The 12412-nt window shown below is 39.0% G+C and overlaps 1 protein-coding gene across 1 annotated transcript in view; it reads right to left on the bottom strand.

Annotated features, from left to right (window-relative positions):
• Positions 1 to 12412, bottom strand: part of LOC111868313 (ATP-binding cassette sub-family C member 9) — a 206824-nt gene that overhangs the window by 103941 nt on the left and 90471 nt on the right. The window contains exons 7-11 of the mRNA XM_023858858.1: positions 11983 to 12120; positions 10361 to 10523; positions 7331 to 7509; positions 4177 to 4287; positions 1142 to 1430 (exon numbers count right to left, since the gene is read on the bottom strand). Coding sequence (XP_023714626.1) covers positions 1142 to 1430; positions 4177 to 4287; positions 7331 to 7509; positions 10361 to 10523; positions 11983 to 12120 — 880 coding nt within the window. The remainder of the gene's footprint in view (positions 1 to 1141; positions 1431 to 4176; positions 4288 to 7330; positions 7510 to 10360; positions 10524 to 11982; positions 12121 to 12412) is intronic.

Below are 12412 nucleotides of genomic sequence, written 5' to 3'. Positions count from 1 at the left end.
TACATCATCAGACAAAGCATGCCGGCAAGGAGGCTAGGATGTTAACACTTTGCGGACTGGCGATTTAAATATTTAAATCACCCTGGGAACCGGCATTTTTATACCTACTACCCTAACTTGTGCACTGTTCACTTTAAAAATTAATATAAAATCTCCTAATTAATTTTATGAACTAAAATTTTTGGAGAACACTTACCAATGCTCCTAGAAGTGCTCGAGTGTATGATATTTCTGGAAACATTCCCCTTTGTGAAGTGGCATTACATACTTGCAAATGTAGACAGTCATAGTCCTTTTTTTTGTGAACTGCACAAACATGGCATTGCCTAGAAGGATGTTTCCCCTTGGAATGTTCACTCTTCACAATTTTCACGAGGGCATGTATCCACATATCACCATGAGAGTCACCCAAGGGTGTCCACATGAGGCCTGCATGGGGTGGGAGTTGATGAGCTAGGTCGCACTAAGTCTGTCTGAGTCTGGTTCTCTGGCCACCATCTGGTCTGTAGCCCAAGCCTTTGCCACATTCATCAGAAATGCTCTGTATTTCAATTTCGAATCAGGGTTTAGATAAACCAAAAATGAATTGAAAATGGCACAATTTATAAGCCACAAGGTAAATTTCACTTTTATTATCTGTGGCCACAATTCTTTGTTGACCCCTGTCACTTCCACTGTCTGAGTCACTAATCACTACTCCTCCACAAGGCACGTCAGATAGCTCCATAAACAAGTCTGAGGGATCACTTGCCTTCAACCACTTTTGTCCTTGAAACATATTGCCATTTACTAACTTCCTGCCTGGTACATAAACAGCTGGAAGGGGCGAAGTTTATTTTCTTTTGGAGTAGGGACCCTAGCAAGCCAGGTCATGTTACTGAATACCTAGCATATATTCTGAAGATTTCTTTCGCAGTATTCATTGCAGTTGCGTGGCGCCAGAGCAAGGTATAGTGTGTTACAACCTAACGTGTCCTAAAATCATGAAATCATGCGACCTGTCCGCAAAGTGTTAAAGCCGAGGAACAGAATATCCCATCCTACCAGCTCTTATTCCCACTGCATGGATATTCTCTGACAAGTTCAAATGTAGTTCTGGTTACCTTGGGTGCAGTATTCATAATCTACAGTCTCTGCGTACCTGACGGAAATACAACGTTCGAAATGCTGAGTGTAGGTTTCCCAGAGTCTGCACTCCAGGAGAATTTGCCCCCTTCCACGGCAACTGCTACATCCACTTCAGCCTCAGAGGTCTGTATATTCTGAACATGTGTATCTTCCCCTTCAGCATCATCAAGAGACACTTCATTTTCTGGTTCTTGTTCCAAGATATCTCCAAGTCCAAATACACTGTCAGCTCGCTCAGTCCGAACCTTGCCAGCATTCTCACTGTCCCCAGTCAGTGGCAAAGTCTCCTTCACAACAATTTCCTACAAAAATGAATGACACTGTCAAAATAACTGCCTCTATTCCTCCTCGCCTCTATCTGCCCGGCAAGGATAAAGATAATAATGGACATGTCTGAAGGAAATAAAAAAATGGAGCAGATTTCATTTGTTACAAAGTCAAGGATGAAAAAATATACAGTAAATGGGGATTTACAGCTCAATTTAGGATCTGGAGAGGTTTGGTCCATGTCACATACATGAGGGATAGTCACCAAATAGGTCACAAATGGATATAAAACTTAAAACGTGCGATATTCGAAACTGGAAAAATATTTACTTCTCGACATAACCTCCACCAACATTGATACACTTGTCCCATTGCTTTACCAGTGTGTCAAAACCTGCAGCATAGAAATCTTTTGACTGTTGTCTCAGCCACTTCCGCATGTCCATTTCAACCTCTTCATCATCAGTGAAATATCTACACTAAGATAGTTTTTAGCAGACCAAATAGATCGCAGTTACAAGGGGGCAAATCCGGGCTGTAAGGCATATGTTCAAATAGGTCCCACTGTAGTTCTTGAATTCTCTCCTGGGTACCTTGGGCTGCATGCAGTCTGGCATTGTCATGATGAAGCAGTACCCCTTGTGCCAGTTTGTCTGGATGTTTTCTACAAATCTCATCCCAAAGCTTCAATGGAACTTCACAGTATGATGCTGAATTAGCATTTTCACAACACCTCTGATAACGGGCTGAAAATCCCAAAACACCATAAGCATGTCCATCACAGCTGATGGTGTAAACTTAAACTTTTTGGGTGAAGGTGAGCTTGGGGTTTTTCCATTACACTGAAGCAAGCTTTGATTCAGGTTGGTAGTAATGCACCCATGATTTGTCCCCAGTAGCAGTCCTGTTAAGCATATCTTCTCCTTCATCTGCATATAGTAAGAGACGTTGCAAGGATAGACCCATTCCATTCACTCCTCAAGCAAGGCTGACATTTTTACTACTGAAACCAGCTTCTGAACATTCACATGTGCATCTGCTACCTAGACTGTCATGAAATTGAACTGTGCTTCTACCTAGAAATACACACAGAAAACATATTACATCCATTACAGCTGTTTTACTTCCATTTGTGACCAATTTACTGACTCTACCTCATATAAAGTTTTCAATTTTTCAGGAGTGGGAAAAATCTGCTTTAGATGTGGTCATATCCAAAACCTTAACAGAAGATGAAATTCTGATTACCCAGAGGACAAAACCTATACTGTAATTCACATCTCAAATCATATCTAGAGACCACATCTTTTGGCTCTGTAAAAGCAACATTTTCTATAAGGAAAAGAAGAAAACTCCTTCCTCAAAGAATACTATCTTCTGGGAAGTTATCAACATGTAGTCTGGTAGAAGGTTACAAATGTCTCAGAAGAATGTACTGCCTCCACCTTCAATTTCAAAGAGTAACTCAGCAAGCATTCACTCTGATTGAAACATCAGTAAACTTCTACCAGACTCACAATGTCACGTCCTACAAGACAATTGGATAATGACTTGTTAATACTGTAGCAGGCAGGCCCATTGCTAGGCACTGACCATGAAAGAAACAGCTATACAACAGCCATTACTGCGTAATGACTTTACAAACAAATATGTTTGCAAGGCAACAATTGGAAACAGCAACAGAGGAATTGTATTTTCTCTGTGGTCTGTGCCAAGGTGTTATAAGCAGGACCCTTAGTGAGAGTCAGTCAGTCAATCAGTCAAGAAGTCAAGAGTTCCTGTGACTAAGACTGGAGACAGTTTGGAACCCAGAGAAAGGAGAAAGTCTGCTGTCGCAAGCCGATGTTGGGCAATGGGTAGGGAAGACTGAAAAGATTTTATGCATGCTGTAGTTACAGTGATTTTTGGAGTAACTCAGTGAGACTGTCAGTGTTACTTTCAGTTATGTTCTGTAAGTGTTCAATATATCCAATTACCAATCGAAACCCCATCTGTGTTCACTCAATCAAGTGACAATACCATGGTTCTTCTACTAGAATATAAGCTTCTAGTACTTGATTGCTACAAAAGGGCAGTGTACAACTGCTTAAGTTTTAGAGAGGAATTGAAAATTTAAAATGTTAAAAAGATGCCACTGTGTTCAGAACATATCAGGAATCAATGAATGTTAAGACTTTCAGATAAACTAGAAGCTTGTTCTTACTTTGATCTCCATTACTGTTTTATTTTTTGAATAGCAGATTTACACTTCTTCTACTCTTATGCAAGAGAGAAGCTGGATTGGTTGTTAAATTCATTAAATCAAATTATAAGATTTCTTGGTTATTTACTACATTCTGAGCTCCAATGAACATTGTAATATGTAGGATCTGAGATTGTCACAGCAGTGACTATGAAAGTTCTATCTTTCAGAAATATAATGCCATGTAGTCTGGTGAAAGTAAACTGATGTTTCAGAGGAACACATCGCCTTTAACTCTAAGGCCAAGAGTAAGCCAAGCAAGAAACCAGCATGAACAGTGAAAGAGGCAGCAAGCAGTGTTTACTCTTTAACCCTGAAGATGGAGATGATAGGTTCCTCTAAAACAGTGGTTGGACTACATGCCATTACATCTCAAAAACTCAATGCTGGGAGTGACAACATCAGTATCCTTCCACTCAGAATCTTAGTTCTATTAGCGTTTCATAGAATTTCTAATACTGTTGCTTGTTGACTGTAAGTAATACATAAGAATTTAAAGTGGTTAAACACTTCAGAATAACCATCTGACACAACCATACCTCCTGAATAGCTGTTTCTGCTTCTGGCTGCTGATCTGAATCAGAGTATACTGGAATTACACTACAGGTTTCAGGCAGTTCCATAAATTTCTCCAGACGCCGAGTGCTCACCTGTGACAAGATAAGTAACATCTGACCACAATTATGCTTGACAGCCATCACTACCAACATATGCTGACATCTATCAGACCCAATCATTGACTCTTTCTGTTCCAGTGTCTTCCTTGGACATATTATTTCAGTGTTTAAAGAAAACCCCATTAGGGAATCTACAATTCATACTCATGCACATGAAATCTTTCACATTTACCCTACAAATGAAACACTTCATTAAATTTCAGATATGATTATGAGTATTTCTGCCTTCTGAGATGCAACACTGTGCAGTCTGGCAGATATTTATCTGAAATTTTAAATACACCCAAGACTGCACAGCATTTAATACCAGAAAACAATAATCTGCACTTTGTTTCAGTTCACAATATCATAATTAACTTCCCTTCTGCCAGTTTCTGGAAGGAAATAAGTTAGTACATTCAAAGGTATCATCTAGAGTAACCAGTCTTGAAATCAATGAATGGTCACAATGCATAATATGTTTTGGCCTTTATAGACATCTTCAAGGGCATCTAGACAATTACAGGAGCAAATTCTACTTTAGTTTTTATAAATTTTCGAAAGTTGTTTACTTAAGATTATGCTTAAAACAATAATGACATTTATAAATAAAATTCTTTCTTATAACATGCATGCATATTACCATACACCCATCTAATGATCAACAAACACAAAAATGACTAATATAACATTCAATAATGATAAATAAATTAATTTATTATATTGTCATGTGTAGGGTGTTACATGCAATGAAAATGAAGGGTTCTAGTTTGGATGATTGGATTTGTTGGCACTTCGGTCACAATCTCTCTTAATCACATTTAAATACAGCACTATCGCTGATTTATACTTTATAAGTAACTGTTATACACACACTAGCCCTCTCCTGATAGTGCAATTAAAACATATGAACTAGTGCTTCAAATCACTCCAAATATTACATATGAATAAAGTCTTCTAACCACATTTTAAATCCTCACATGCCAATCTCCTGTACTCTTCTGTACTCCTGGTTCGAATTCACACCAGTTGCATGCTTCCGCCACTAGGATCTCTCTTTGCCAGCTTCAAAGTCAAAGTCACATTGCGACTGACGGTCAGTCAGTCTGCCGGTCTTGGTGTCGAGCCCTGGCTGGGGCTCATGACCAGATGTTTCTTCTTAAATGAAAGTTACTGTCCTGTCCAGGTTCGATCCCGGGTCTGGTCAAGTGGGATTTGTGGTGGACAAAGTGGCGCTGGGGAGGGTTTTCTCCGAGTACTTCAGTTCCCCTGCCAATCTTCATTCCACCTAAATCTCCATCATTATTATCACACAGGGCAAGCTACAATAGACCAATCAATGGCCGCCATGCCGAGTGGACCCAGTTGGACTCCACCCCCCACTAGGTGAATTAAAAAAAATTTACTGTCCTGTCCATGTGGAGCACCTTCTCTAACAAGAGGTCGGATTTGTCATTTGTCAGTCACAGTCGATAGTATTAAGTCCATTGTCAGTATGTACACTTATTTATAGATTTACCCTTAATGTCTACTATGTACAATATATACAAGGCTTCTGTCAGTCCAGGCTCAGTACAGCAGAGTATGCCCTATTTCTAGTAGTAGTCGCTACCACGGCAGTCTAGTCACTTGAACGGTCGTATGCCTGACCGCCACCAAGTTTGAGCCTCTTATACTTTCTCTCTGCCAGCTTAGGAATTCTGCTCATTTATATAGCTGAGGGACCGCCATCGACCAACAGTAAACACATGCCATGTGATCACTATCTCATGTTATGACATCACCATGGGTGTAGAATAAACAGCCTCCTCCATTGTTGCATAACCCAGCAATGGACTGTGTTTACAGAGTTGTTGCCTGGCAATGCATTGATCAAATACCTTACAATATTAACAAAATTCAGCTCTATGTAAATTATTAATCCTATGTTGTATTTCTAGATGCTACAAAACAGTTACAAGTAAAAGATATGAATGATTCTGGTTTTACGCTTCACCATCATTCTGTACTACTCTGATTTTAAATGTCAATATTATTTTAAGCATAGATCTGTGAGCAACTTTAAAAAATGTATACAAAACTGATGTACATTTCCTCTTATAACTGTCTCAGAACCTATGAAGATAGCCATAAATGGCAGAAATCTTATGGGCAATATGAAAATTTGCAAATTAAAAGGCTGGCTGCACTAGATGGTACCTCTGAGTTAATTTAGAATAACACATTAGTAATAATGACCTCTATTAATAAGACATTACTTATTAATTTTCATATATTAACAGCTTCAATGCAAGAAGGTCACAAAGACCACATTCCCACTGTATAGTTTCCCAGTACTTCAAATCATGTCTTGTTAATATTATATTTAGGTGAATTAAGACTCTACATTCAATTTAGCCAAGGATCAGCATACCAGACTGTGCAGATGGTCACATGATCAGATTCTGTGATTGTCAGAAACATTCACTGCTTGCAATTCTAAATCAGAACTTCTATCACCACCCACCAGAACAACCATTACCTCAACCAACCATCTCTGACCACAACCACCATTACCCATCACCAACCACCACTCACCCACCCAACTGCATGGTATCTTAACCAGAAAACCAGAGTATGGCATCAGCCATAGTTTCATTTCCCTGACATTTTACAACTAGCACCAAGAGCAAGAAAACACGGATCTATACATGCACTCCCACATACACCTTAATGGCATAGTGCTTAATTAGTTAAGCACAGTGAGAACTTTACCTTACTCTGCAATGCAACATTTCATCAGAATGTGTTCACTGGTTCCAAGAATGGACTATGTAGGTGGCGAGACAGCCGGACACACTGATAGACAGACATGACATGGAGTGAACAGAAGTAGAAACATCAGTAGATGATGAGGATGATGAGGATGATGATGAAAAGAAAGAAGAATGACTTGATTAATTAATTAGGTGGCACTGAAGGGGACAAGTATATATGTGATGTGCACAGGACCGGGAACACAGAGCGTAATGCAAGCCAGGAATGCATTTGCACTCACCAAGGCACTGATGATTATCGGCACTGTTATGGGGAAGATGAAGAGTGGCACAGTCAGCTGGTTGAACAGTGCAAGGCCAGAGAAGACATTTTCAGGTGTGAGTGAGTTTCCTTCTATCAGAAAATGTAGGCCAAATGTCACCAGGGTCACCAGAATTGAAGAAGCATGGGTCAAAAATGCTAAAAGGAAAAAAATCATTTGTTAGTTGGTACTAATAACAAGTGCCTTTCAACATGATAAACAAGAACAAAATAAGAAATTTAACTCTGTTACTAAATACGAGGAAAAAACAGAAGTTCAGATGAGGATACTGGTAAATATTATATTTTTATATTCTTCCAACACCCACTGACCTACTGGCTGAAAGGATGCCAGACTTCATTCTACAAGCTTCAGTTAATTCTATAAATAGAATCTGTTTCAAACTATGTAAAAGTAAAATTAATAGTAATTTTATTTACATATCTATGGAGGGGAGGCACAAATCTTAACATTTCTTCATAATCAATAGTCACTCTGAAGTAAAGGTATATAAGATGATTTCCTTTTAACAAATTATTCAAACAGTACAGCCCCTCCTGTTTGTGGCACTTTCCATTCTGTAAGAAAGGGATCTTAATGATATTGTTACAGACACCTACAATTTATGGGAAAAAATACTGTGGCCCTGAAAAAGGCCATGCCATTATTTGGAACTTTCTTCTCTCAGATAAATATTTAGTGAGATAAGCCGGAAGGTCGCGGGTTCAAGTCCCGATGAGGTCATTGGATTTTTTCAGTTGACCTAATCCTTCCAGCCGCACTAGGCCCTGGGGTTTAATCAGCCTCTAACAGAAATGAGTACCCAGAATTAATTAAATAATTTTCCTGGGGAGTAAAGCGTGGCCAGCACGTAGGGCTGACAACCTTACCGCCATCTTTGAGCCAGCTGTCTACAATGTGGGACCCTCAACGTCTCATAACCCTATAGGCCTTCACGGACTGGTATGGGGAGAGCTTTACTTTTTAGTTTATGTGAAAATTTTCAAGTAGGTCTTTGTATAAAGTGATTATTAATCTTGTTAGATATAAATGGAAACTGAAATAGCTTGAGAATATTTTGTAGCATTGTCCAACATCATTCATTCATTCATTCATCAGTAATCTGTCAAGACAACAGGTCCACAGTCTCTTCCAAAACAGTTCCTCCACTTGATGCAATCTAGAGCTTTCTCCTTCAAATGAGAATATCCTCTTCTGTCCCCAAGGTCATCCAGCATCTTCTTATGTCTTCTTCCTCGTCTTCTGGTCACTTCTATCCGCCCCTCTATCTTTCCTTCAATAACTTCTTTTAGAAGGCAGTTAACGTGTAAGATACGACCAATCCAATTAGCCTTCCTTTTTCTTATTTCGTGTAGGATATTCCTCAGCTCACTGACTCTAAATAACACTTCTTCATTTCTCACATAATCGGTCCAACTGATCTTCTCTATCCTTCTCCAACACCACATTTCAAAGCTTTCCAGGTGCTTCTGATCTACTGCCCTAAGTGTCCAAGTTTCNAATCATACCCTGTAGCACAGTTTCTTCCTTAGCCATTAACACAAGGTCATCTGCATATTTCACAGTTTGAATAATTTGCTCTCCTAATTTGAAGTCTCCAAGCCCATCCAGAGCTTCCTTGGTAAGGCATTCACTGTACAAGTTGAACAAAATTGGTGATAAACAGCATCCTTGTCAAACTCCTCTTCCAATCTTCACACTTCTTGTCTCCCCTCTGTCCAGTCACACTCCAACTTTCTGATCCATGTACAATTTACTAATAAATCTTCTTTCCCGCCAATCGATACCTGTTTCTTTTAGGATCTGGATTAATTTGGTCCAATTTACACGGTCAAATGCCTTCTGCCAGTCTATAAAGCAAGCACACAGTTCTTCATCTATCTCCAAAGTTCGTTCTGCTATAATTCTATAGTACACCAGTCTTAAACTACATTATTTTAACTAGAACTCTGCTTGTTTTTATAAACTAAAAAGATTTTATGCTTTTACGTGTCATGTCTTAAGCACAGTGAAGTGATACAGTGCAGAGTGTAAGTTCGACAATCATATATGCTTAATGATGGTCTCATATGTTCAAAAGAGGTTATGAAGTATATATGCAAATATACATTAAATAGCGTTTAACCAATAATACATGAAGTGTTGCATTTACAATTCTGTATTACATAATATATTAAATTCTGAGATATATGATCTGACATTCTTACAGCAGTGACTATAAAGATTACTCTCTCCACGTTTGTAATGCTGTGTATTTTGGCAAGCTGGGCTTACAACCTGCTCTTGCTGGTTTCTTGCTTGGCTCACTCTTATACCCTGAAGATGAAGTGATATGCTTCCTCCAAGATATTTGGTTATTTCTGAACTACAAGGTGTTACAACCCAGAAGACTGTACTCTTAGCATTGGCCACTGGCTGCTGTCTAAACTAACAAACTTCTTGGAGCAGAATCCTTCTAGAGAACCAGACAATTGCTCCAGTGATTAAGAAAAGATCTTCCTTCTAAGGCATCCAAAGGCACAATGCAGTGCTCACCTTCTTGGCCACTAGACCCTTGTGAGTTAGCTACCACATCAAATTTCTTTGAGATCCACTTGTCTGCTGCCTGATAGATATTCATTATATATGACATTCCACATGCTCCCACCTTCATGTGACAGGCTGTCATTCTGTTGGAAGGTAATCAATATACGAGTTTCATTTTAGTGGATTCCAGGTTCCATCCAGAGCTCCAACAGAGATATTTTAAATTAGAGTGCATCTTTCAGTATAATTACAACCAAGCACCTGAAGATATGAACAGAAAAGAAAATATTCCCATACCAATTCATACATTATGGCCCTGGTCAGCAGAGAATGGTGAAATACCTGTGCTGTAATAAATCGACAATGGTTAACAATCCATCAGAGAACTATACAGTTATCATCCTAACTAATTCAATGTTACACAACAGGTATGGTTATTGTTTCTTAACACAACTGCCTTACTCATTATAGCCCAGTAGAAGGAATCCTTGTCCAACAGTCTGAGCTCTTTGGCGCGTGTATGCAAGATTTGATCCCCATACAAGCATTCCCACCCATACAGTTTGAGAAGACGGATTCCTTGAAGTACCTCATTCATCTGGCGCAGTCGTTCATCACTCACATCCTATAAAAGTTAATGGTATTAGATCAATAGAAACACATACTGCATGGCTATATTAAGTTGTTGCATGCAGCAAATTGTATCAAATATGTTGAGGCTGGACCCACAGGAATTTTTAAACGTTTCATGTTATAAAACTGAAATCTTGCTTGCAATTCTGTAGTTTTTGGTTTCAGTTGCTTGATAAGACCACTAAAAGAAACCTATCAATCATTAAAGCTACCTGTAGCATCTCAGCAATAGAAATTAAACTTTACTGTTGAAAACAGACTAACAGAAATTCTCATTTACTGTAAGTGTAGCACAGAATTGGTTACAGTTATATTTTCATCTCAGATACCAGCAGTAACCATTTCCACACTGTACCTGAGATATATAACATACAGACATCAAGCTCAGTTAAATCTATATATCTCACCATATGTCAACCACCAAAGATAAATATGATATAACTTTTCAACAACACAAATTATTCACTACCATGGAAATATACTTGCAGAAAAAGTTCCTCAAGTGTTATCCTGTATCATGCAGAAATAATGGAATGACTGACTGCTGGCTCACTGCATTTCTTCAATATAACAATCTTTACCTACAGACGAGTATGTGAGTATTCAATCATCAATTAGCTCTGCAGTATCAGGATGTTTGTGATTTCATATTCCTGGATGATAAAACTAAATAAAAACCAGCATGGGAAGTGTTAAAACATGTTCATGGATATTCTTCTTTGAATTTAAGACACTGGCACAGAGAGATACAAACACAGGTGAATCTTGCTACATACACTATTTACTCACATCTTTGCATATCCACAATTTTATTTCAGTGCCTTGAGGAGTATCAATGTCCTCTCTGTGACCATGGCAGAAGTTGCTGTACATGGCCAGTGAGCTACACACTCAGTTTACTTGACTTTCTTTGTTTCCCACTCCTTCTCCGCCATGCTTGGTGTTTGCTCAGTGCATTTACCATATTGTGCATTTCCCGTGTCGTAGATTTACGGCATGTAAAAGATCCTCATGTCTCTAGGAGACCTCTGAGCAAAATTAGGTAACACATTTCCTGCCCAAGTAGTTTCCAATTCCTCTGGTAGATGGGGGAAATATCAGGTACCGAGGGCTGACCTCGTTGGCTGAACGGGGCTGATAGCACACACCAGTACCGGTAGGGTATGGCGACAGTAGAGATTAAAGGGGGATGCACATTGGACCAATAACTGGTCTAAGTGCATGGGGAAACCCACCCCCTCTAATAATAATAATAATAATAATAATAATAATACTGTGCATTTCTTGTATACAGAGAGATATTCAGGAATGCAAACCCAGCATATAACAAGAGTCACCTGAATTTGTCTCCAAATTGTTGTTATGATCAGAATACCAACAGTTATGATGGAAGACTGGATAGAGTGATAAACTGTAGGTGATACAGTATTAATGTAGATCACTACACTTACAGTAATTGCTTTTGAGTTGGTAGACATTTTCTTGCCAATGAGAAACTGGAGAGGAGTCATAGTGACGATGCAGCAGGCTGCTCCAATTATGGCACTCACACCAAGCTTCTGGTACAGCAAGTACATGAGCACACCAATCTGGATCACACACAGACACACATTCACTGCAATGCCTTCCAAAGAGCACAGCTATTTTGCATACAGAAGAATATACTTGTATTATGAAATGATGACAGTATAATTTAACAAGAGAAGCCAACTGCTGTCATGCAATGGCCAGTGAAAAACACATGACAGCTGGTTTCTGTGGCAACAGATACCCACACAACAAGAGAGGAACTGTCAGAAATGGTGTTCTTTAATGAGTCTGCCCCAAGGCTACAGTGTAAGCACAAACTACGAAGAAGCAAAATACTGGCAGGAGTGCCAC

The sequence above is a fragment of the Cryptotermes secundus genome, unplaced genomic scaffold (assembly GCF_002891405.2).
Source record: "Cryptotermes secundus unplaced genomic scaffold, Csec_1.0 scaffold1244, whole genome shotgun sequence".
Classification (NCBI taxonomy): domain Eukaryota; kingdom Metazoa; phylum Arthropoda; class Insecta; order Blattodea; family Kalotermitidae; genus Cryptotermes; species Cryptotermes secundus.
The sequence above is the reverse complement of the archived record's forward strand: the minus strand, read 5'-3'. Positions and strand labels throughout refer to the sequence as shown.